Source organism: Xyrauchen texanus, chromosome 37 (genome assembly GCF_025860055.1).
Source record: "Xyrauchen texanus isolate HMW12.3.18 chromosome 37, RBS_HiC_50CHRs, whole genome shotgun sequence".
Classification (NCBI taxonomy): domain Eukaryota; kingdom Metazoa; phylum Chordata; class Actinopteri; order Cypriniformes; family Catostomidae; genus Xyrauchen; species Xyrauchen texanus.
This window is the reverse complement of record NC_068312.1, coordinates 12,096,012-12,122,505: the sequence shown is the minus strand read 5'-3', so window position 1 is coordinate 12,122,505 and position 26,494 is coordinate 12,096,012. Positions and strand designations below refer to the sequence as shown.

Sequence of the window (26,494 nt, the reverse complement as noted above, 5' to 3'; positions counted from 1 at the left end):
TTGTGCTTGCTTTGTAATACAGGAAATTACATTTTTGTGTGTTGTTCCTGTAGATCGGTGATCTGAAGGACTACTACCATTTCTTCCACAGCCTGACGATAAAAAGGTCGACGCTTTCCAGCAGAGGCACACACAGCTTCATCTCCATGGAGCCAAAGGTCAGGCTTGTCACTATGACAACCCCACACCTGTGTGTTCTATGGTCTATATGGACTTCTTATTCATCAATGAATAGAATTGAAAGTGCATCCAAAACAACTGTTGCACAATGCAAAGCAGGTAGATAGATGCACTCAAAGACTGCGCTTTGAAATTGTGACCTGTAAATTCTGTGTTCATCAATAACTTTGGGTTGGGTTATCACATTGATTTGCCTGTTCACAGTAGTGTGCATTCAAAATTCTTACAGAGCTGATTTGTTCCGTTTTTAACTTGAAACACAACAACAACAAAACATTGTTCAGTCGAATATGATCTTTAGCTAAATAGTTGACATCCCTTACGACACGAGGATGAATCTCATGAAGCCACTCAGAAACATGTCTGGGTTATAAATCACTCAAATTAATTTGCATAAATGTTTTTTTATTTTAATGTATTTTTTTTAATGTTTTTTGTGCTGTTAGATTTTTTCATGACATTATATTCATGAGAATTCAGCATGTTTTGTCCACGTGACCACGAAGAGGTCACCCCATGTGACTCTACCCTCCCTAGCAACCGGGCCAATTTGGTTGCTTGAGAGACCTGGCTGGAGTCACTCAGCAAACCCTGAATTCGAACTTGCGACTCCAGGGGTGGTATTCAGCGTCAATACTCGCTGAGCTAACCAGGCCCCCCCTCAGAGAATGAATGTTAAAGGAATTTTATAATTATTTATTCACCCTCATGATATGTGTGTATGACTTTCTTCACCAGAACACATTTGAAGAAATGTAGCAAAATATCTTAGCTCTGATCTTAAAATCACAGACAGTTAGTAAAAACTTAATTTATACGACTCCAGCGGTTAAATGGATCACTTCTAAAGCGACACGTCGCTTTTGGTGCAAAAAAAGATAAATATTGAAGTACTTTTTAACTCCAAATCATCACTTCGGGTAAGCTTTATGAGAGGGTGGAGATCACGTAGTCTCGCTTGTAATGATTTAAGGTTGCCATGATACGGACATTATCTCACGTTCTCCTCTCGGTTGAGACATCCAGGATAAGCACACAAATGCACCATTGTGATTAAAGAAATGGATAAATACAGATATAAACCAACTAAGCTTCTGTACAGCATTTCTCCTCCTCACTTGTAAACAGCGCTGCTGTGATGCACGTGCCTCAGTTCTCGCGTGTTTGTAAATGCGATTAAATCACACGCGCATAGCGCTGCTGACTAGAAGCAGATTTGAATGATTTAACATTTTGCACAAAAGTGATCTTGACACTTTAGAAGACATTAATTTAACAGCTGGTGTCGTATGGATGAAGTTTATGCTGACTGTCTGTGATTTGTGGAGCTTCAAAAGAGAAATAGCCATCCACTTGCAGGACCTACTGAGCTGTGATATGTTTCTATTTTTCTTCAAGTGTGTTCTGGTGCAAAATGAAAACCATACACACCTGAGATATCATGATGGTAAGTAAATAATGAGTGAATATGTATTTATGATCTATCCCTATATCTGTCTGCCATTCATCCAGGGTAATATTGTGGTTTCAGTACAAGTTAAGTTCAGTCGACAGCATTTGTTGCATAATGTCAATAACAACAAAAATGATTTCGATTCATAGCTCCTTTTTCTTTTTTTTTTTTAACAAAAAAGCAAAAACTGAGGTTACAGTGAGGTACTTGCAATGAAAGGGAATGTGACCAATTTTTGGAGAGTTTAAAGGCAGAAATGTGTACATATAATTTTATAAAAGCAAATTAATTCCTCTGTTAAAAGTCGTGTATGTTTGATCTGTTAAGCTGTTTAAATGTAAGTACGTTTTTACAGTTGTTTTAGGTTTTACAGTGTTTCTTTATTATGGCAGTAAGCAATTTTTTCACATTAAAATCATGTTAACGGAGTGGTGGTGGCGTAGTGAGCTAAAATACTAAACTGGTAAGCAGAAGGTTGCTGGTTCGATCCCCACAGCCACCACCATTGTGTTCTTGAGCAAGGCACTTTGCTCGGGGATTGTCCCTGTAATAACTGCACTGCAAGTCGCTTTGGGTAAAAGCATCTGCCAAATGCATACATGTAAATATAAATATTTTTTTACGTGTTGTAGCTTTACTTTTGAAAAGGGACTATTTTAATGTTTACGGTTTGATCCCTTTTCACTTTCATTGTAAGTGCCTCACTGTGACCCAGATTTGTGCTTTGTGGTAATCAACATTATGCCACAAATGCTGTCAGTTGAGCTTAACTTGTATTGAATCCAGAATATTCTTAAAGAACTGTGTTTCTCCTCTCATTCTCTCTCTCAGGTGGAGTGGGTCCGACAACAGGTAGTGAAGAGGAGAACAAAGCGAGATTATAAATACTCATATCCTGGTCCAATACAGTCCAGTACAGCCCAGTCCAGTTCCATTTACTTCAATGATGCTAAATGGAGCAGTATGTGGTACATAGTGAGTATACCAAATTATCAGCTTTCAAATTTGTTTAATAAATTGCAAACAGAGAAAAGCACCGGAAAAGACAAAAATTATAGGTTTGGCGCAACATTTTGCCAGGAATTCTAGAAAGCATCAAACAACAAAACAGCATGGCAATATCTTTGTGAGGAGCACTGACAATAGAACTGGGTAAAAATATACATTTTCCGATGCATTGCCAATATCAATTCTTAAATCCCAAGATCGATCTTTTACTCTATACCCAGACTATAGACCGTTTTCTTTCTCTCCCATAAATGAGATGCAAATGCAGTTTCATGTCTTTAATTAAGAGCTAAACCAGATCTCACAATGATTAGCACCAAATTAATCTTCTGTCTTTTCATTAAAACACAATGCCAGGTAGCAAAGCTTGCATGTTTCTAACTAAAACATTAGACCTCATAATTTGTCAGCTTGAATATTGCTCAAGGATGACTGAAATCTCAAGGAAAAGCAATGCCTGTCACACCAGATTAACCGAGTTTATACATGTGAACACCACCATCAGAGATACATTGCACTTTACAGCGTCTTCTCTAACCTGCTGTCTAGTGGAGACATTTTCTGTGTAGTAATTGTGCAAACAGGTTGTTGTTGTTTTCATAGCTGTCATGTCCTTTGGCACACGAGAGTTAATAGCACTTAAGAGAATGTGAAGACATCCTTGCTTTTCAATGACTTGTATGGAAAACAACCTGAAATTTAGACAAAATGCACTGAAGATTGCGCTCTGGTTCGATTGAAACCTTGAGTCATGACGCATATCATTTATCTAACATTTTCAAGGGGAATTGTTCGAATAACTTCTGTTGTCATCACTCTCTCTTTGTTTGACTGTATTTACAGTTTAGACAGAAGTGGCAAGTGTTGAACTTTGAGTGAACGATACAGTTGTTCTCTAATTGTTTCAGCTCTGTCAATGGTTATATATGGCATCAATACTTTGACCGGAATGCATCTAGTTGGCTCAGGTTTCTTTTGTTGACCTGGTAGTTGTACTTTGGGGGCAAGTAAACTTGACTTTCTAGGATGGGGTCTAATTCCAACATTAGATTTTGGTTCCATGTGGTGAACTTCTCTCTGCTACTCAATGGCATATATTGTAGTAACGGTTTTGATGCCCCTAGGGTTCAAATTTTTTGCTCATAATACCCATAATACCCAATAGCCTAGTGGTTAATACGTGTGCTCTACACACATTGAGTCTTGGCACTCATGTTGAAAGCACAGGTTGAAATCCTGATGCCTTTGTTGTGTGTCAATCTCATTATCTTGCTCAAAAAACCTCCCAAAATCAAATTTTAGGATTAGGTTTAGGATAGGGGTTTGACTCAATGTTGTTCGAGAACGAACAAAAGATATCAGAAGGTTGGTGGTTCGATCCCCACAGCCACCACCATTGTGTCCTTGAGCAAGGCACTTAACTCCAGGTTGCTCCGATTGTCCCTGTAATAAATGCACTGTAAGTCGCTTTGGATAAAAGCGTCTGCCAAATGCATAAATGTAAATGTAAATATTGATTCAGAAACACGTCGTACTTGGCAAAATCACGGTGACTAGCGCACACAGAATGCTATAACACGCTATGTGTGAACAGCCCCTAATTTGTTCTAGTTTTCTCATTTCCTCCTCATCTGTGTGTTTTACAGCACTGTAATGATAACATCCATAACTGTCAGTCTGACATGAATATCGTGGGTGCTTGGAAGAGAGGCTACACGGGGAAGGATGTGGTGATCACCATTCTGGATGACGGGATTGAGAGGAATCACCCAGACCTCATACAGAACTATGTAAGTGCATGCATTGCTATGCATTCGGAATATCCGGAGATCCAATCACAAGTGGTCAGGTGTGAGACATCACCTGGTCACTGACCACGTACATCAATCATTACATCAGTGTATTAGTGCATGATAAAGCTAAAAAGTAAAAGACGAAAAACTTAAAAAATTATGCACGGCATTTCTCCCAATTTTACTTCTATTTATTTTAAACACAAACATGAAGTTTAAATAAGAATTCTGTTATTATAGTGGAGTACCTGTATTAACTGAGCTTCAGAGGTGCATGTTTTTCATCAGTATCCCTGCATGTTGACATCAGACACACTGAAGTAGTAATTTTTTCAGATCAAATGGTTATTTCCTTTTAACGCACATAACCATGGAAGTTTAAACTCATATTTTAGTGCATTTGTTGATTAACAGGCGAGTAGGTGGTGCTTTCACTGCAGTTCAAAAGCATTCGAACAGATGAATGTTTACGCGATGAGCCAAATATGGTCACATGGGTTTTGTGAACAAACCTCATAGCGTTTTGGACCCTGTTTACACCTGGTCTTAATGTTGTCACATTTCAAACAGATTGCCCAATAACACATCTCAATACCTGATGTAAACGAGGCCATAGTAACACTCTATAGCACAATTTTAGCAACACTAAACATGTCAAGAATGGTTTAATTCAGCAAGTGGTGTCCAGTTATCATCTTGGTAATAAATCCGTTATTTTTGCATTAATCCAATTTTGATTCATCCAAATTTGCTTAATACATTCATGATTTTAAATAAACACCGGCAAACCCACAGGTATTTCACACGTAGTGGCACATGTTAATCTTCCCTAATTGCGATTAACACGTTTACCGTTTTGAGTTCTTAACATTGGTTGAAATAGGGCGGAACCTTTGCGATGTGTCTGGGGTCATTACACTGAATCATACACCAAAAAAACATGATGGGACCTATGAAAAGCTGCATTCACATGACTCGCTGGAGTGAAGCATCAATGTTTCTCTGGCGCCGTGTTCACTTCCATCTTACTGGACAGTTTAGAATAAGTATAATTTATGTGCACTGAGACAGCAAAAAAAACAGCGTTCAAAGCAAAACAAGACGTTATCTGCAAGCGCTTTTCAGGTGGAGTTCAAAACGGCACGAATCAAGTGAATGCCACTTTACTATTGCTGTAGCAAAGTAGCAGCCATGATGAATATTGTGAAGGATGAGTTTAAGAGATTTGAAGACCACTGCAATGAATGCTCAACCTATGAGGATTAGTTCTTTTAATTAGTAAACCTCCCATTCAAACTTGGGAAAAGGTTTAATGTGACTTGAATTGGTGCTATTTTAGTGCACTTTTGTCTATATATTCAGGAATACTTTGTTTGAAAAATGTTAATAAAACTTTATTGTTAAATATGGTTCTATTTTCTTTTCTATAAAAGAACTAAATGCATTTTGACAGGAAAAGTATATAAGTGTATAGAGTAAAATATAAGCACTTTCGAAATCTGCTATTAACTATGAAAAATAATGTGATTTTTACATACTGTATATCCACGTGCGACCCTGCGTCCTTCTGTGCTTTGTCTTCGCTATATGCTATGCATAATTTTATTGAAACTGACTGATCACTGGGCTATCAGTAATGGGTTAAACTTTTGACACATCCAGTCATGTGACAAAACAACATGCTGCCGATCACAGCGGAATTTGTCTTTGGGAGAAATGGCAACATACAGGTGAAACTCGAAAAATTTGAATATCGTGCAAACGTTCATTAATTTCAGTAATTCAACTTAAAAGGTGAAACTAATATATTATATAGACTCATTACAAGCAAAGTAAGATATTTCAAGCCTTTATTTGATATAATTTTGATGATTATGGCTTACAGCTTATGAAAACCCCAAATTCAGAATCTCAGAAAATTAGAATATTACATGAAATCAATAAAAAAAGGATATTAAATACAGAAATGTCGGCCCTCTGAAAAGTATAATCATGCATATGTACTCAGTACTTGGTTTGGGCCCTTTTGCATTAATTACTGCCTCAATGCAGCGTGGCATGGATGCTATCAGCCTGTGGCACTGCTGAGGTGTTATGGAAGACCAAGATGCTTCAATAGCGGCCTTCAGCTCTTCTGCATTGTTTGGTCTCATGTCTCTCATCTTTCTCTTAGCAATGCCCCATAGATTCTCTATGGGGTTCAGGTCAGGCGAGTTTGCTGGCCAATCAAGCACAGTAATACCATGGTCATTGAACCAGGTTTTGGTACTTTTGGCAGTGTGGGCAGGTGCCAAGTCCTGCTGGAAAATGAAGTCAGCATCTCCATAAAGCTTGTCTGCTGAAGGAAGCATGAAGTGCTCTAAAATGTCCCGGTAGACGGCTGCGTTGACTCTGGACTTAATAAAGCACAGTGGACCAACACCAGCCGATGACATGGCTCCCCAAACCAACACAGACTGTGGAAACTTCACACTGGACTTCAAGCATCTTGGATTGTGTGCCTCTCCATTCTTCCTCCAGACTCTGGGACCTTGGTTTCCAAATGAGATGCAAAATTTGCTCTCATCAGAAAAGAGGACTTTGGACCACTGAGCAACAGACCAGTTCTTTTTTTCTTTAGCCCAGGTCAGACGTTTGACATTTGAAGCCCATGTCCAGGACCCGTCTGTGTGTGGTGGCTCTTGATGCAGTAACTCCAGCCTCAGTCCACTCCTTGTGAAGCTCCCCACACATTTGAATGGCCTTTTCCTGACAATCCTCTCCAGGCTACGGTCATCCCTGCTGCTTGTGCACCTTTTTCTTCCACACTTTTCCCTTCCACTTAACTTTCTATTAATGTGCTTTGATCAGTACTTTAGCCTTTGAGAACATCCAACTTCTTTTGCAATTACCTTTTGAGGCTTTCCCTCCTTGTGGAGGGTGTCAATGATGGTTTTCTGCACAACTGTCAGGTCAGCAGTCTTCCCCATGATTGTGAATTCAACTGAACCAGACTGAGAGACCATTTAAAGGCTCAGGAACCATTTGCAGGTGTTTTGGATTAATTAGCTGATTAGAGTGTGACACTTTGAGCCTACAATACTGAACCTTTTCACAATATTCTAATTTTCTGAGATTCTGAATTTGGGGTTTTCATAAGCTGTAAGCCATAATCATAAAAATTATATCAAATAAAGGCTTGAAATATCTTACTTTGCTTGTAATGAGTCTATATAATATATTAGTTTCACCTTTTAAGTTGAATTACTGAAATTAATGAACTTTTGCACGATATTCTAATTTTTCGAGTTTCACCTGTACATATAACTACATCTGGTAAGAAACCTAATTAAGTTTTAACATTGAAACCTGTTTGAGTGTAGATTAGAGTCTATTGTTTCATTTGATATGCCATTTTGAAAATTTTAGCAAGTTATTGTGAAACGGCATGCTGTTAAACACCTTGACCACTATAGTGGTCTATATTTTTCTGTGCATTTTCACACTGAGAATCAATGGGTTCATCAAAAAGCTGAAAAATGTTGCTTTCAGAGGCTTTATATGGAGTTGGGATGAAAATAAGTTGCATTTCAAACTGTTCTGAGACCAGTGCTGATATACAGCACACTGGAGGTTAAGTTCTTCACTAAATATAGAGCAGGGTGCATTCTATATATTTCCTATGCAGCCAAGTGTATTCACTCTTAACATCCGACCAAACGTTCAGGCTGCAGATAATGTTTGGACCACTCAACATGTTTGGCAGATATGAAACAATGATAATCAGTCCGTAGATTCTTGTTTCACTTGTTTGTTTTTGACGGTGCAAAGAGAAAACATTGAGATTTTGTTGCCAAAGTAGAAAAAAGCATTGTAACATAAAAGTCAAATCAAGTTAAATCATTTTTATTTTTATAGTTTTTTACTTGTGCTTTTTCCAATACACACTCTTCCAAAGCAGGTTTACAGGAAATCAGATGTAATGTCTGTAACATCTTAAAAACATGACTTTCTATAGCTTGATATTATTTAAAATTTCACAACATATTATTTTTTTCCTTCATATTTATAAGATGCTACTTGTTACAAATCAAAATGGAAAATGCACACAGCATTCACGCTCTGGTCTCAGGAGGATATATATATATATATGGGCTGGTAGTACTTGTCGTCTTCTCTCCAGAAAGGCAATTCACATGTAAATGTCCAAAAATGCTGTACTTTGCTGTTAAAAAAACAAATGCATATATGTATGTGGATATGTGCCATAATATGAGCACTCCTCATGTCGTGATAGGAGACGTATTCGTAATGGATGGACAAATCCACATTTGATTATGTTCTTACAGCTCTTTCTTTCTCTCTTTTGATCTCTCTGCAGGATAATGAGGCCAGTTATGATGTGAACGGTAATGATATGGATCCCATGCCCAGATATGATGCAAGTAATGAGAACAAGTAAGAGTCCAGTTCAAATCAGGTTATTAAAACCTTGTGAAGGCTTTTTTTATACTGTTCAATTGTTTTGTGTTCTCTGTGGAGTGTGTGGATGTGGTAATTGGCTTGTAATCCATGTGCAAAGAAAGTAAGTGTGTTTAGTGAATGTGGGTTTTTGGAGGTTGCCTTGTGTGCATCTGAGGGTTTCTTATGTGTATGAGTAAATATGGTTCTTGGCTGACGATCCGTGTGTGAGTATTTGGCACGTTTGTTTTCCGAAAAGGGATTTTTGAAATTAACTGTCTGTGTCAGTAGATGTGGGTGCTTGGCTCAGGATCAGTGTGTATTTTTAAGTGTTTGGCATGTTGGTATGGTAAATGTTGATATTTTGTAATATGGGTGTGTTTGGTGAGTGGGCGGAGGCCCCCATGTGTTTTTGTGGCTGCCAATCACCCAGTGTGTGTGAGGCGGTGCCAGATGGCTCTGCAGCTTTTTGGACTGTTCAGACAGAAAGCTTGGCCCAGGTTCTTGTGTTCTGTGCCATTGCTGTTTCTGCTGAGAGCTCCAGTGCACTGGAATTATGAAGCTATTTCCTTAAAGGAATAGTTCACACAAAAAATGACATCTGTCAGAATTGACTCTCTTTCATGGCGTTCCAAACACGCATGACTGACTTTCTTATGTGGAACATCAAAAGGAGGTTTTTTAAAGAATCTAAAACATATATGGGAAAACGAAACCATCTTATGAATCCTGTCAAGGAAATATCCTGGTCATATTTAAAACCAAATCAATACTTAAATATATGATTTTTGCATAAACAAAATTAAGGCCCACATTAAGGAGCCTTAGATTTTGTCAACTAATGGTCGACCGATAGTGGATTTTGCTGATACCCATAACTAAGGTGATGTAAAAGGCCGATAACCGATTAACAGGCTGATAGATTTTAAAATCAATTTATAAATGTTAAAATAATATAGCTATCCACCTATAAAATACCTTTTTTAATAATTTTTATTATTTCCTAGTGAAAATACTCCAAAATGAATAAAACCACAGATGCAGTTTACTGTACAACCAAAATCCCAATAATAACCAGAAAAAAATTATAATTAAGATTTGGTGCATATTGTGGGACTTTTCAACTATAAACAAGCCCAAAACACACTGGAGACTCTTATTTTGAAATGATGGATTCAGTTTTTTATAGCTTATATTCACCAGAAAAAGGATTTTATATATATAATATATATGTGTGTGTGTGTGTGTGTGTGTGTGTGTGTGTGTGTGTGTGTGTGTGTGTGTGTGTGTGTGTATGTGTGTGTGTGTGTGTGTGTGTTAGCTATTGTTACAGATTTCCTGTTCTATTACGATTCACAAGCTCCCGATTCTTTTTAATTTCGATTCATATGGGTATATTTAATTTTGAAGGTCCATTTTGCTTCCATATGAAAGAAATTCATTACAAGGGACCTTCTAACCTTCTTTATTTATATTTTATCATGTGAGGTTTAATGAGGAATAAGGTTTATTATTCACAAGAAATGAAGTTGGGAGATACAGTGTACTGTGTGTGTCGACGGGGAAATTTGGTTTGAATGCCCTCGCGTCAATTTAGAACACTTGGTTATCATAAAAAAATAACAGTTATTAAGTGCTCTTCGACAGAGGCTCTCCCCAAACTCTCATTGAATATAAATGAGGTACTGTATAAACATTAATTTATCAGTTAAATATTTTACTTTTTTATACTAATAATATACAGTATAGTATTATATGATAGCTATATAGGCTTTAAAAAAAAACTTGTGAAAATGTAAAATTGACCAAGATTAAATTTGACAAAACATTTTGATATATTTTTGTTATTTAGAAATATTTTGATACTAAAAATTGTACTTTTAAAATTTGTACTTTTTGTATTTTATTGTTATTCATAAATTTTTGAAACCTGAAAAGGAAATCATATACCCTTAGCCAATGGTGATTCTTTCTCTAACGTGACTGTAGAGGTTTGCAGTGTAATCATTTTTCTGAATTTCTCCTGTGTTTTCCATATATAGAAAGTCATACAGGTTTGGAACAACATGAGGATGAGTTATGTCGATTTATAACTTGAAATCTCCCCATCTTTTGAAGTTTTCTCTTTCATTCATTTTCTTTCTCCCTCTCTCACACTTTCTCAAAGAGAACTATTGAAACAATTATAATAACTACTGCTGATGATCTGTTTTTGAAGATGACTCTTTCTTTAAACTCTAAATCTATACAAAATGCTCCCCAACCCCCCATCCGGAGGTCTTTGCATGTGAGATGTGTGTGTTTTACTGCTGTGAGCACATCTCTTCCTCCCCTCTGAATTTACTCTATCAGGAACCCCATTAGAAGTATTTCCATGGCCTGAGGAAGAGGGGAAAGTTTGAAGCAGTCACTGCTTTTGGTACGAAATGTATGATTGACACCAGGGAGCGAGAAGTTTGGTTCTACATGTACAGACACGCTGAATAGAATACCATCCACCTCTTGTAGTAGTTTCTCTGTGAGGCCACAAGCGCACATGAGATGAAAGTTCAAAAATTCTTGTGCCAGATACCACAGAACACCTTCAAGGGTCTTGTAGACTCCATGCCTCGGTGGGTCGGCTCTGTTTTGGTGGCACGCTGAGGACCAACAGCATATTAGGCAGGTGGTCATTATGATTTGGTTCATCAGAGTATATCTCTGAGTTAAATCTGGGTTCTCACAAAATGTTATTGGGATAAGTTATTATATAAGTTGACTAATCAGAGATTGAGTGCGTGCATGTTTGATTGACACCGAGTGCCAGCAGCCATATCACCCTGTAGCTCTAGACTGGTTTCCTACAAAAGCTAAGCGGGTTGAGCCTGGTCAGTACCTGGATGGGAGAACTCTTGGGGAAAAATAAGGGTGCTGCTGGAAGAGGAGTTAAGGTTTATACTAGCTGGAAGAACTTTTATATACAATTTATAATTCTGCATCGAACATTCAGAGTAGGTTACGCATAGCTATGGCCATTACGGAGTAGCCTATGCCGTAGCCTGACATGCACCTCTTAAAAAATGCGATTGTGCGTCATGCCAACGTAGACCACAACAGCTGTGATTGGGTAGTTTCGCATTTCATAAGATTATTTTAATATGTGTGCATCTTATTACACATGTATTTGGACCATTAAAGAAATTCTCTCAATCGGAGGCAACTGCTGTATTTATATATATTTTTTTATTATTATTCTGTTTGTGTTTTGAAGTTACAAGTGAAAAGTGACAAAAAATATCTGTTTACAGCTTATAAACTCTAAACTTTACTTGATATGAATTTAATATGTAAGTGAAATCATGTTTTGTGTTTTACTCTCTTTTCGATCGGCACAATGAGTTGACCGTATGTTTGACAGGAGGCTACGTGTTCAATAAATAAACATAATTTATGGAAACAGAACACTTCTAATTTGTCAGCTAATTAAAAAGCACCTGGTAAGAGTTGGTTATATTGCCTATATGTATTGTAGAGTATTTAAAACGACACCCATTTTGTGTTGTTCAGGTGAGTAGTTAATTCATTTTGACGTCAAATGTATGCCAAAATATGTATTTTTTTGCTACTGAAGTGACACAAGAGCAAGCATACAATAATTTCCACGTTTATTTTCTGCCTGCAGTGCAGTCAACATGTAGAGTAAATAATATGTAATATGGAACTCATTTTTGATGCTACGATAATTTTAATAAATATTTTAAATCCAGAAATCATTTATGAAAACATATTGTTAGCATTTTGGCTGTGTACTCGCCGAACAACGCAGACACATTAACGCAGAACTATAAATGCAAACCAACGCGTTGGCCACTAAGTGGAGCCTCTGCCGTAGGTTTGACACAAAATTATAAATAAGCCATTAGTGAGGCCAGCAGGGGGTGAGACTCTGCATCTGTGTGGATTCTAACACTCCAGTGTAGTGATGGGGACACTGTCCTTTTGGATGACATGTTAAACTGAGGTGGTGATTAAAAATCCCAGGACACTTCACGTAAAAAAGTAGGGGTGTAACCCTGGTGTTCTGGCCAAATTCCCCCATTGGCCCTCATCAATCATGGCCTCCTAATAATCCCCATTCTTCAATCGGCTGTATCGCTCTACACTCTCCTCTCTACCAATAGCTGGTGTGTGATGAGCGTACTGGTGCACTATGGCTGTTGTCGCATCTTCCAGGTGGGATGCTGCACACTGGTGGCGGTTGAGGAGAGTCCTTTGTTCACTATGTGAAGCATTGTGAGTTGTGAGTCGTCCCTTAATCTGGGCACTATCAGCTGATCACAAATTTAAGACGAAGATCGTACGATTTCGATCGGCGGCCGATCCATTGGTGTTCCCAAACTCACTCATTCACTTTGATGTGCACAGCACATGCAAACTATATTAAATTGTAGCTTTTGCAGTTCAATAATAACACCAGGACATCCCTAATTATAAGGTTCTAATTATAATGTAACTTAGCACATTCCATCGTCTTTAAACCAGAGCTTGTAAGAATTTGAACATCTGTGTCTACTTAGAATTTGTGTTGCCAAAAACTGAATATTGCTGAAAAGTTGGGATGTGCATGGATAGTCGAAATTCGGTTAACCATTTGATGCTCCACTATTCAAATACCAAGATCATTCTACATGAGCAAAGATCTTAAACCCATCCCGAACTCAATGAGTTTTGACAAACCTCTTAATTCCAAATTGACAAACCATCAGGCCAGGTTTGGGTCAGTTTTTCAAGTATATTGCGAGAATGGGGCTGTTCAAACATGCTTTTATGAGCATCTGCAATGTTTTTCTATGTACCATAGATGGATGTCTTTGAATGTCCTGCACGAATGTCTTGTACAGGTTCAGCGCATTTTTAGACACCAAGTAACGTTAAAAAGAAGTAAAATTTTTTATAAATGCATCTCGAAACACCTGCATTGTGTTTCATTCATTGTGCTGCTTTCTGAAGATGTTTTTCACCGAGCAGAGTTTCAGCACTTAATAAATGGTAAGACAGTGTTTTTCCCTTTTGCTCTGTCGTGCATATTTAATTAGACAAGTTCAATGCCATTTGATTTTCTGATTAACTTTTTTTTTATTGATTCATATAGATAATAAAGAAAAGCAAAACGTGTATAGAGCGAAAGAGAGAGTGAGAGAGAATCAACATTTAACCCCACCCTGACCCTCAAAATTTCCTTGTGGTCACACATGATTATGCCTTCACACGCACACAAAACATAAAAAAATTATAATCACACAGTAAGGGCTATACAATAAGGACTGCCTGATGGCCCGGGACCAGTGTGAGAAAGATTCAGGCCAGTTGCTAGAATTGTTACTTGCCCGATCAGGCCAGTGCTGCATTTATAACATTAGTGCAAGCAAACAACAAGTGAAGAGAACAAAAATTACACGGAGAGAACAAAGTCTTCTTACCGAGGAGCGAGCACGAGTATACAGTGAGGGAAAAAAGTATTTGATCCCCTGCTGATATTGTATGTTTGACCACTGACAAAGAAATGATCAGTCTATAATTTTAATGGTAGGTTAATTTGAACCGTGAGAGACAGAATAATAACAAGCAAATCCAGAAAAACGCATGTCAAAAATTTTATAAATTGAATTGCATTTTAATGAGGGAAATAAGTATTCGACCCCTCTGCAAAACATGACTTAGTACTTGGTGGCAAAACCCTTGTTGGCAATCACAAAGGTCAGACGTTCCCACTCCTCTTTACAGATCTTCTCCAAGTCATTAACGTTTCGAGGCTGAAGTTTGGCAACTCGAACCTTCAGCTCCCTCCGCAGATTTTCTATGGGATTAAGGTCTGGAGACTGGCTAGGTCTCTCCAAGATCTTAATGTGCTGCTTCTTGAGCCACTCCTTTGTTGCCTTGGCCATGTGTTTTGGGTCATTGTCATGCTGGAATACCCATCCACAACCCATTTTCAATGCACTGGCTGAGGGAAGGAGGTTCTTACCCAAGATTTGACAGTACATGGACCCGTCCATCATCCCTTTGATGATGTGAAGTTGTCCTGTCCCCTTAGCAGAAAAACACTCACAAAGCACAATGTTTCCACCTCCATGTTTGATGGTGGGGATGGTGTTCTTTGAGTCATAGGCACCATTCCTCCTCCTCCAAACAAGGCGAGTTGAGTTGATGCCAAAGAGCTCGATTTTGGTCTCATCTGACCACAACACCTTCACCCAGTTCTCCTCTGAATCATTCAGATGTTCATTGGCCTGTACATGTGCTTTCTTGAGCAGGGGGACCTTGCGGGCTCTCCAGGATTTCAGTCATTCACGGCGTAGTGTGTTACCAATTGTTTTCTTGGTGACTATGGTCCCAGCTGCCTTGAGATCATTGACAAGATCCTCCCGTTTAGTTCTGGGCTGATTCCTCACCGTTCTCATGATCATTGCAACTCCACGTGGTGAGCCCCAGACCGAGGGAGATTGACAGTTCTTTTGTGTTTCTTCCATTTGTGAATAATCGCACCAACTGTTGTCACCTCACCAAGCTGCTTGGCGATGGTCTTGTAGCCCATTCCAGCCTTGTGTAGATTTACAATCTTGTCCCTGACATCCTTGGACAGCTCTTTGGTCTTGGCCATGGTGGAGAGTTTGGAATCTGATTGATTGATTGCTTTATACAGGTAACAAGCTGAGATTAGGAGCACTCCCTTTAAGAGTGTGCTCCTAATCTCATCTTGTTACCTGTATAAAATACACCTGGGAGCCAGAAATCTCTGATTGAGAGGGAGTCGATTACTTATTTCCCTCATTAAAATGCAATTCAATTTATAGCATTTTTGACATGCGTTTTTCTGGATTTGTTTTGTTGTTATTCTGTTTCTCACTGTTCAAATTAACCTACCATTAAAATTATAGACTGATTATTTCTTTGTCAGTGGGTAAACGTACAAAACCAGCAGGGGATCAAATACATTTTTCCCTCACTGTATTTATCTTGCAAAGATGTGCAAATGCATAATATACTGGATGCACCAATGCACAGTCCTGTGCACGCACTAGATCGTGCAGACACCGAGTGCACTCTCCTAACAATGTCCACGCTCTTTTCCAAGTGTCTTAGCAGCAGCTATTGCCAATGTGTAGAAAAAAAATATGAGGAAAAAACCCACTTAATTAATTTTGTAGTGGGATTTAACGTCTTGTGCAACATTTTAAGTACCCCCGCACATCCAAATCCCCAAATTTTTCATTTTTACATGTTGGTGAAAATTAGTAATCCACACATTGGAACACAAAAAATCAACAGTTTATTCTATAGTACTGAAAATCCATGTCTCTCCATGCATATGTCTCATCATCTCTCTCCGTACAGTGTAGACTGTTTAACATGCATGTGCTCTCATAAAGGGACAGAATGCTAGTTTTATTCCCACTGTAACAAAACAAACACATTTTCTCTTATTAATTCGCCTTTAGAGATGAAGTGTAGAATGAGGTGTAATAAACGTTGTCACACGTGTCTGGAAATCATGAGCTGCTTAATATAAAACATTTAAGTATACGTTTAATTAGGTAAGGTTTCAAAATTTTAAAATGTATTCGATATGATAATGATGTTTGATATGAAAAGAAGCAAGATCACTATGGCTATTAGGCTATTATTATAAGAGCTGTTCAGCTGCAGGGTTAAGATAAATATTTGAAACAATCTTCTTCATATAATCCTCATACAACACCTGTTACATGTCTTGTTTCTGGACCATACAGGTGTTTTTATTCTTTGTATATCAGTCAGTGTTAGTCTTGTTTGGGTTTTCTGATTTAATGTTATATACACATTGTTAATTCACAGATTAGACCTAATATCTACCTACTGTATATTACACATTACAACCGATTTAGTAGCAAGTCTGTTCTCTCAGCCAATGTCTTTAACTCTGTGACAAAATTGATGTGCGTTACTGCGGAGACTTCACGCTATTCTCTGCAGCATGCATGCATAACTCACCACATGCCCCACCGAGAGCGAGAACCACATTATAGTGACCACAAGGAGGTTACCCCATGTGACTCTCTCCTCCATAGCTACCGGGCCAATTTGGTTGCTTGGGAGACCTGGCTGGAGTCACTCAGCACGCCCTGGATTCGAACTCTCTACTCCAGGTGTGTTAGTCAGTGTCTTTACTCGCTGAGCTACCCAGGCCCCTGGGGGACATTATATTAAATATATTTATCTTCGGTCATGATAGTAAAAACAGCTATTTGTCATTTTTGTGTTGGGGCCAGTGAAACTTTTGGCAGGGCCAGGAAAAATCTGAAGCACTGGCCCAATCGGGCCAGTAGAAAAAAATTGTTGAGCCCTGCACAGATTTAAAACTAAACTTCTCTCTCCAATGCCCCTTCCCGAGAGCCCTCCAAAAATGCCAAATATCTACTCAATGTGTACTTTATTTGCTGTTATTTTGAGTAGTGTTAAAATACATTCCATTGCATTAAACATTCTTTCTTCACGACTCCCAATGAAAAACAGATTAACCGTTCGTGAATCCTCACACTTAACCGAATGTTTAAAACGGTATCCGTGCACATCCCTACTTAAAACTGCTACATACAGCTGGAAATTTCATATATTCACTCATTGTTGTGACCATTTTCAATAGAGCACAGGAAATCTTTTTTCCAAGCTTATATATGCCCTTTATATTGTATTTTTGCTTTGTTTAATTTTTCAATAAAGTCTATGCTGTTATTTGGCACCTGTCCTACAAAAGCTGTCGATCTTTACTGTGCTGGAATGTTTTGTGTTGGTTCTTCTGCTGATACTTTGTGTAATATGACTCTCTATTTCCCTGTGATGGATTTTGTCCGTGAGGTTCACCGCTGCGGGTCGTTTCCAGTGACGGTAGCCCCAAACTGAGCGGCTCTATTGTAAATATTGTAGGTTCATTTATCTCACACAGATGAACATGGGCTTTGCACTTGACTTTCAGTGGAAAACTGTTTTTATTGAGCCAGACTGACCTTTAACTGACCTGCCATGTTTCTTTCATGTGTGTGTGCTTGAGTGAGTGAACACTCAAAGGTTAAGGTGACACTGGAACATCTATGTCGTATATGAATTGTGGGTTTGATGAAAGGAAGTGTCTTGGCCAGTTCTGGCAGTGCTGGTGTAATGTGTGACCTCAAGAATGTTATGTGGAGGTATTTTCTCATTGACTTTTACTCCACTAGCAGATGGAACTTAGTTGCACGTAGCCAAAGTTTTGACTATCTGCAAATTGTCTAGTCTACACTGCAGCTTATTTTGGCCAAGAGCCGCCAAAATACTGATTTGTAAAATGGCCAATGTGCATTCTTTAATGCACAATTCATAATGTAACTCTAGTGTGCGCTTACCAAGGTGGACCAATTTGTGAAGAGAATTAAGTTATAAATGTAGTTATATATTTAAATTAACATGTTTATATGTAGATAGCTATATTATACTAATAATAATACATGCAGCTTAAAGGGACTGTGCACCTAAAAAATTTAATTCTCTCATAATTTATTCACCCTCATGCCATCACAGATGTGTGTGACTTAATTTCTTCTGCTGAACACAAATTCATTTTTTTAGAAGAATATTTGAGCTCTGTTTGTGCTTTTACTGCAAGTGAATAGTGATCAGACCTTTTGTACCTCGAAAAATCACATAAAGAAAACATTCAAGTAATCCATATGACTCCAGTGGTTAAATCTATACTTTCAGAAGTGAAATAATAGGTGTGGGTGATAAACAGAACAATATTTAATCCTTTTTTTTTTAACTCTAAATCTCCACTTTAACTTTTACATTCACATGTGAAAGTGAAACTAAACAGACAAGTGAAAGTGAGATTTGGAGTAAAAAAGGACTTAAATATTGTTCTGTTTCTCACCCACAGCTATTATTTCACTTCTGAGGATATGGATTTAACCACTGGAGTCTTATGGATTACTTATTTTCAAGCCACCAAGGTCTGAACACCATTCACTTGCATTGTATGGACCTACAGTGCTGAGATATTCTTCTAAAAATATTTGTTTGTGTTCAGCAGAAGAAAGTCAAACACATCTGTGATGCATGAGTGTGAATAAATAATGAGGGAATTTTCATTTTTGGGTGAACTACCCCTTTAAATGAATACTTTACTCACGCCTCATATAGTTTAAAACCTGTATTAAATTCTTTCTTTTGCAGAACACAAAAGGAGTTGTTTTAATGAAGCTCCCCTGTCTGTTTTTATTATTATTATTTTAAATGGCAGTGCCTCACTTTAAAGCCTAAAAATGTCCCAGATGTATCATAAAAGTAGTCCATGTGGCTCATGTGTCATATTCCATGTCTTCTTAAACCATACAATAGGTTTTGGTAAGAAACAACCCAAAGTAATTTTCCAGAAATGATTTTCTGTTGAACGATCAGACTTATGATTTCCACCAGGTGAATTCTGAAAGCAAAGCAAAAAAATCCTACAAACATTGGAGGGACCTGATACTTGGCAGGGGGCTCTTTTGACCTAGGCTAATAAGAAACTAGGGCTGGTTATTGGTACAGATTTCACGATTTGATTTAGTTTTGATCAGGGATTGAAATGAATGTTTTCATGTTTTTCCTGCATTGAAAATTCTGTAAATGTCTGGCGACTTGGGCCACTGCCAAATCAAATTTAGTTGTATTGATCTTGCATTCAGCACTAAATATGCCTCTCATAACTGACATGCAAATCTGTGTGGGTTGAAGCACGGTTGTGCACGAGTCACCGCAGTGCACATCTGAGTGCTTCAGAGATAAGATCGCTGAGCTCTGGGACAGCGCAGAGCAGGACTGTTGCAAGTAATTCTGGGCCCACTGACTATATATTGCTCTGGGCCCCTTACCTATTAAAATAATAACAAAATGTTTGTCGTGGGACCCCATGGAACTTTGGGCCCCTAGAATCAACACCACCTTTCACTCCACTAGCTATGGCCCTGGTGCAGAGTGAAACTTGTGTGAATCAGCCCGGCTTCACTTGATCTCTCGGAGTCCACAGATGTGACCCATTAGAATTCTGCTCAGAATGTTATTGTTAAAGTGCTATATGGAGGAAATTAAACCTCTTAAACTGCTAAACAGCCTGACGTTATAAACCAGCGGTAAAGATGAGACAAATACACTGTTTATAAAATGCACATCATCATCCTTACTAAATTGTTTTTACAGCAGTAACACTAACTGGTATAAATTCATTTGAAATCTTTTAGGGTGAATCTATTAGACTATTTGTATTAAAACTGTGAAAGTTGTGTTTAAATGTGTTTAGGCTATTTTATTTATTTATTTATTTTTTACAAAAGACTATCTACCTTAACCTAACCACGTTGAGGAGCCATCCATGGTCTTAACTGTGCTAATAGCCTTATTTTTTTACAAATGTCACTTTTGAAAAATGGTAGAAGAATGGTAAAATTTAATATTGATATTGGCAAGTACAATTTAGAATTTAGGGGTTAAACTTCTGTGAATTATGGCAAAGTTTTCCTCCTGTTCTATCCTACTGTTGTTCTGATTGGTCATGTTTGCCTTCAGATATTCTAAAGGGGACAAATCATTAGGCTTGTGTCCTGCTTAACTCCTATCATTCTTCTTCAAATAAAATGTCCAAACACATTCATATACTTACGGTCTCCTGTCTTTTATCAGTTTTTGTTGGGTTGGGGATTTTGGCTAGTGAAAATGCTGAGTGGCTAGTGACCTTGGAACACTAATAAACAAGAAGAATCAATATTGAGATTGTTGAAGAAAAAAAATGACCCATTTTGTACCCAGTCCTATAAAAAAACACCCAAAACACCTTAGCAACCGTATAGCAATGCCCTGGAAACTGCCTACAACACTTTTGCATCATGGCATCGACTAGTTTTGGCAAGCACCACACATTTACTTCAGATCTAAAATATTTTATGTTGTGTATGGCATATTTCAGTATTAGATGGTTCATCGTTGGGAAAGTTTTAGTTGGATTGGTCTAACCCACGGACCACCTAGGAGGTCCTCTGGCCTTTTGACCTTTTAATGTTTATAGTTACGATAGTGACTGAACCCTGGTCTTGTCCCAGAATCTGGTGCAGCTATATGGACCTTTAGAATCTTTGTTTCTTTTTGTTTTTTTTTTTTTTTTTTAATTGGCTTAGATTTGAGACTCTGGTTGCCATGGTAGCATGAGTTTTTCTCTGCAGCTGTTCTGTGCTGGAGGTTTCATAGTGGAATGCAGTCAGCCTCTCTCTCTTCATCTGTCTGTCTCTGTCTGTACAGAGATTGTTTTCTGGTGATTTCTACCAGATTTATGTGGGTTTAGTTTGGTCAGGGATGTAAATCCATGTGGCATATGAAGCTGTGGAACCTCTCAAATGTTTTCCTTCAACGTCTCAAATATTTAGCTGCTGTGTTGTAGCTCTGCTGTCTATGAAAGCACATATTAAGGTTTAGGCCAGCTATTTCACTGTCCACTTTGATTTAATTTCGGTGAGTTACAATCATGATATGGTTAAGTGTGTATGTAAAATCACAAAAGGAGGCGATTTAATTAAATATGAATTAAATCCCTTTTTTTTTCCATTGTTTTAATTTATACTGCGAAGCTCCTTTCATGTAGCACTTTATTTGACCAAAAATTATGGCAGTGTTTTATTGAAAAGTAATAATGAAATTTGATGGAACTTTTATGATTTCTTTTAAAAAGACACTATTTTGAAGACAAGATTTAATTCAAACATAAAACATGGAATCTAGAATAATTCAAACAGAAAAAAACTGAATTTGGGCTAAAATTTAAAGGCTTTCATAGGGCATCAGATATATTATCCGTTAAAGAGATGTAATTCTAATATGACAAGGAATTTTGACTCTAAATTAGGGATGTGCGGAACGACTAATTTCACTGATGTTTAAATTAAAATCAACTAGTCTAAAAAGAAAACTATTTTGAGAAAACAGTCAAAAGAATTTGTGTTTATGCGACCCATTTAAAATAATGGATCTATTCCAATAACGACGCTTAATTCTGCTGAAAAGGGGCATTTATCTGCAACGTGCTCGCCTTGCAAGATCATCATTGTATATTAAATATAGAACATGATACACATTCACCTTTAGCGAATGCAGGTTTATTTATTCAAAACAATTGAATGAATAGTGCAAGACCAATAGAGCAACCCTAAAATCTTGTAAACCCTAAAAGCTATAGGAAAGACAAAAATAGGCCTGTGATATAGAGTACAATAAACCTAATGTATTCTAAACATGACGTGCACACAGAATAAAAGATAGTTTAACCTGTTAAGCAGTCAGCACCTCGTTGAAAATAGAAAAATGGCATACCTAGCCTAAACCAGTCATTTTCTAGGCTACTTACTCAAAAGCATACATTTTTAATGAGCAATATTAACACGTCGACATGGTCCGGTGAAAGACGGGATTTGACCAGGGCTAGATCTGGTAATCTGACATATGGGGCATTTTCCTGGTGGGCTGATGCACTTTGGGGCCAGTCAGGGGTGGACTGGCCATCGGGAGAACTGGGCCGGCTGCGACATGTGCCAGTTTCTATGTAAAATCCCGGCCCGATTTCGCTTCCCAGTGCACCCCTGGACTTGACTCACCTGAGGTGGCTATCCTGCATAATTTACAAGCATGCACAGATTTAAAGAAGTCTCATATGTGAAAACATCCATACCAACTTTTTCATAAATCCGCTTCCCGCACCACCACTGAAGTTATTTCACAGCTACTTTGCTGAGTTTTCTTGACTAGCGAGGGGACATTTTCCTGCTTGCACTGCAAGTGAGAGAGGGAAGAAGCATGCCCAGCCTGAGGTGAAATAAAACTTTGTATCTGCTCCAGATATCCTCTTTTTTTACATCATATCATAAACAAGATGTACGATCTTCCAACTTCAATCAAACTCACTTGGAATGCTGATATTTTTGACATGGTTTTTCATGCATCATAATTAATTAGTATGTGATTTATAGACATTATATTGAGCTGTGATATCAATCACAGTAACTTATCCATCTTGCCTGCATTCAACTCCATATCTCACAAGGGACAGATGCTGTGAACTCTACTGACTTCACCCCATTGGGTGTTTACCGCATCACATCACTTCTAATTATCATAAAGTTACATTTTTCTCAACGTTTAGTTGTTGGGCACACCCACATTGTGTCGCTAATGGTTGCTGTTGCATATATTGATCTTAAACCCCAAATCTCATTGAAAATGAATGACTTTCTGTTGCTTTGCTGCTTTCAGTGTGAACAGCCCTTGAAGGCTAAAGTACGGCATACTTTGGTTTATCCATCAGCTATTTTGACTTGCGTACCATGCACGTGATGTAAATCCCATCATCAGCACAGACCACATGACCTGTCCACTTACAGCCCAGTTTTTGTAACCTTTCATACCTATTTGCATCGCCTGTGAAAAATGCAGAAAACAAAACATACAGTCACCAGTGTTTTATTTATGCAGTGCTACATGCACATAACTGTTAATCAAAAGGTCGCTGGTTCGATCCCCACAGCCACCACCATTGTGTCCTTGAGCAAGGCACTTAACTCCAGGTTGCTTCGGGGGATTGTCCCTGTAATAAATGCACTGTAAGTCGCTTTGGATAAAAGCGTCTTCCAAATGCATAAATTTTAATGTAAATGCACACCAGAGATGGTGTATGTGTGTGTGAGTGTGTGAGCGTGAGTGCGTGTACGTCTGTATTAACACGAATGCATGATTTACTTTGTGCAGGCATGGCACGAGATGTGCTGGTGAAGTGGCAGCGTCCGCCAACAACTCTCACTGCACAGTGGGCATCGCTTACAATGCCAAGATAGGGGGTGAGTGTGGCAGACTGGCACTGCCCGAATTATACCCACCGCTGTGCCTGGGAATTCTGCCCCCCACCCCCCTCCCCATCATCAATAAATTGCACAAACACATATGTATAAGCCCACAAAATTTAACGATTGTCTTTTTATTTCTTGTTATTTGAAGATGTTTCATCCGTTAGAATCACTCCGATGTAAAACAGTAAAACAAAGAACTCCTCCTGCTATTCTAGACTGAAATGCATAGACATCTTTCACATATTACTGTTGCACTTTAAATGTGTTTTTTCTTTTTAATTTATTGGGTGACCTGCAGGTGTTCGCATGTTGGACGGAGATGTGACGGACATGGTAGAGGCCAAATCGCTGAGTTTACATCCTCAGCACATAGATATATACAGTGCCAGCTGGGGCCCAGATGATGATGGCAAAACCGTAGATGGGCCTGCTTCCCTTGCCAGACAGGCCTTTGAAAACGGAATAAGACTGGTAAAGAAACATCTCGTAACGCACATATATAGTTCACTCTGCTTCACATGATTGGCAACAAGCACAATCAATTACTGAGCCTACGAAACAAATCGTATGTTTGTGTCTTTTTCCACTTAATGTTGGGAATGGAAAAAGTTCATAAACCATGAAGTGTAATTTTCAGGTCATCTGTCATGTCTGGCCCACATAGGTCGCTTACCTTTCCTTCTCACACTCTACCGCCTGCTACGGGAGTGAACTTTAGAACACGATTCTAGTTTATCTTCCCCGAGTCAGTAATTGATGTGTATCCCGAGCCAAAGGTGTGTTTGGAGTGGTTTAGGCATGTTTCAGGTATGTGTATTGTGAGACATCAGGTAATACTGGTCTTCTCTTGACAGAGTGCTGGAGGAGAGGACCGTAATGCCTAAATATTTGTTCCTGTTTTTAGGTTGTTGTTTTTTGAGGATTTTGGCTTGGCTCTCTAGGAAAAGTTTACTGTACCCCACACTGTAGGTGCTGGCTCTTAATAGCTATGACAGGGGTATGCAAGTCTTGCCATAGTCTTGCAATAGCATAAGACCAGCTGTGCACAGACAAACTAGATTCCTAGACATGCTATCCCCTTTTATACGGTGTTACCAGTCCGCTGTTCAAGTGACACACAGGCTTTGGATTGTTAGACTAATAGGGCTGGGTGATAAGCAAGAAATATGATTTTATGATAATTAAAAAATATATATATTGCGATATCCGATTACATCATCACCCCCATGCCCCACTGCCGAGGGATTGGTTATTATTTTTCAAATGTGTGGTCAAAAAATCATACATAACCACCTCCCCAAATCCAAATAGTTACCGTCATTTCCCGATATTGTCAATCATCATCTGTCACAATCAGCATTGGGATGTTTGTTAGATATTGTCGATATCTCATTACATCGTGCTTTCATCCAGCCTTAACTACTAACACTCTCTAATGTGGCTTACTAAACAGTCTCCTGTGTATACCCTATCCACCATGTTCCCATATTCATGGAAAACCTCAAAGTCCAGGAAATTAACCAAATCTATATAGTGAATATTTACCAAAATATTGCTTTTGGCTAGAGTTTGTGTAGAGTAGAACTTGCTCGTTTTATGAGCTAATCCTTCTTTTGATTATGTTCTTTTCAGTTAATTAGTCAAAATGGTTCATAAATGTATAAAAAAAAACATTTCCCAGAAATCACAAATGACTGGAAAAGTATTGGAGATGAATTGGCACCTTTAAGATTTTAGAAGTTACTGTTTTTCCCCCTCTTCACAGGGCAGGAAGGGGCGGGGCTCAATCTTTGTGTGGGCATCAGGAAACGGTGGACGGAGTCGCGATCACTGTTCATGTGATGGCTACACTAATAGCATCTACACCATCTCCATCAGCAGCACGGCAGAGAGCGGCCGCAAGCCCTGGTATCTGGAAGAATGTTCTTCCACCCTTACCACCACCTACAGCAGCGGAGAGAACTATGACCGCAAAATCGTAAGTTATCGGGAAAGATGTTTACATTTGCTCGTCAGCACAGAAAAATTCATACTACCTATAAAATAAGTTGAAGTGTGAAATTTCTGCACCACTAGCGTCACCAAAAGGAATTGCAAAAATAATGTTTTAAAACAGGTTTTCAGACAAACCTGAACTCACGCTATTGATCAGGCTGGTCGGGATACTCAAACAAATCAAGCAATGTTTTGATAGCGACAATGTTTATACTCTTAGGGGAAATAAACTTGCAAATGGCTCACTTAAAGTATGTGTATTAAAGGGATAATTTACCCCCAAAATATCATTGTTTTTTTATTCTTCCTCATGTTTTTGTAAACCTGTATAATTATATGCCTTCCATGGAACACAAAAGGATTTATTTGTAGCAGAATGTCTGATCTGCTCTTTTCAATACAGTGAAAGAAACATGTAACCACAGTAGTAAAGTAAGATTCTCCAGGAAGAATTTTCTGTGGATTATGACTTAAATTTCTGTATTTTCATCACACAAAGCAATGTAAACATTTCATTTTATGGTGCTTTTATGGTACTATTCTGTCTTTTGTTGGAGCTTGACCACTCCTGATCCCAATCCACTTTTATTGAATTGAAGAGAGCAGCTCAGACATTCTGTTAAACATCTCCTGTTCTGTTTCATAGAAGAATGAAATTCTGCAACACTTTATTTTAAGGGTCCACAATGATGCCACATGTTAAGATGAATAAG

General features: G+C 38.3%; 1 protein-coding gene across 4 annotated transcripts in view; it reads left to right on the top strand.

Annotated features, from left to right (window-relative positions):
- Nucleotides 1–26,494, top strand: part of LOC127630851 (proprotein convertase subtilisin/kexin type 5-like) — a 64,003-nt gene that overhangs the window by 15,623 nt on the left and 21,886 nt on the right. For all 4 annotated transcript variants that reach the window (XM_052108680.1, XM_052108678.1, XM_052108679.1 and 1 more), the window contains exons 2-8: nt 54–158; nt 2,465–2,608; nt 4,288–4,431; nt 8,795–8,871; nt 23,689–23,777; nt 24,085–24,257; nt 25,552–25,764. In XM_052108680.1, coding sequence (XP_051964640.1) covers nt 147–158; nt 2,465–2,608; nt 4,288–4,431; nt 8,795–8,871; nt 23,689–23,777; nt 24,085–24,257; nt 25,552–25,764 — 852 coding nt within the window. In that variant the 5' untranslated portion in view covers nt 54–146. The remainder of the gene's footprint in view (nt 1–53; nt 159–2,464; nt 2,609–4,287; nt 4,432–8,794; nt 8,872–23,688; nt 23,778–24,084; nt 24,258–25,551; nt 25,765–26,494) is intronic.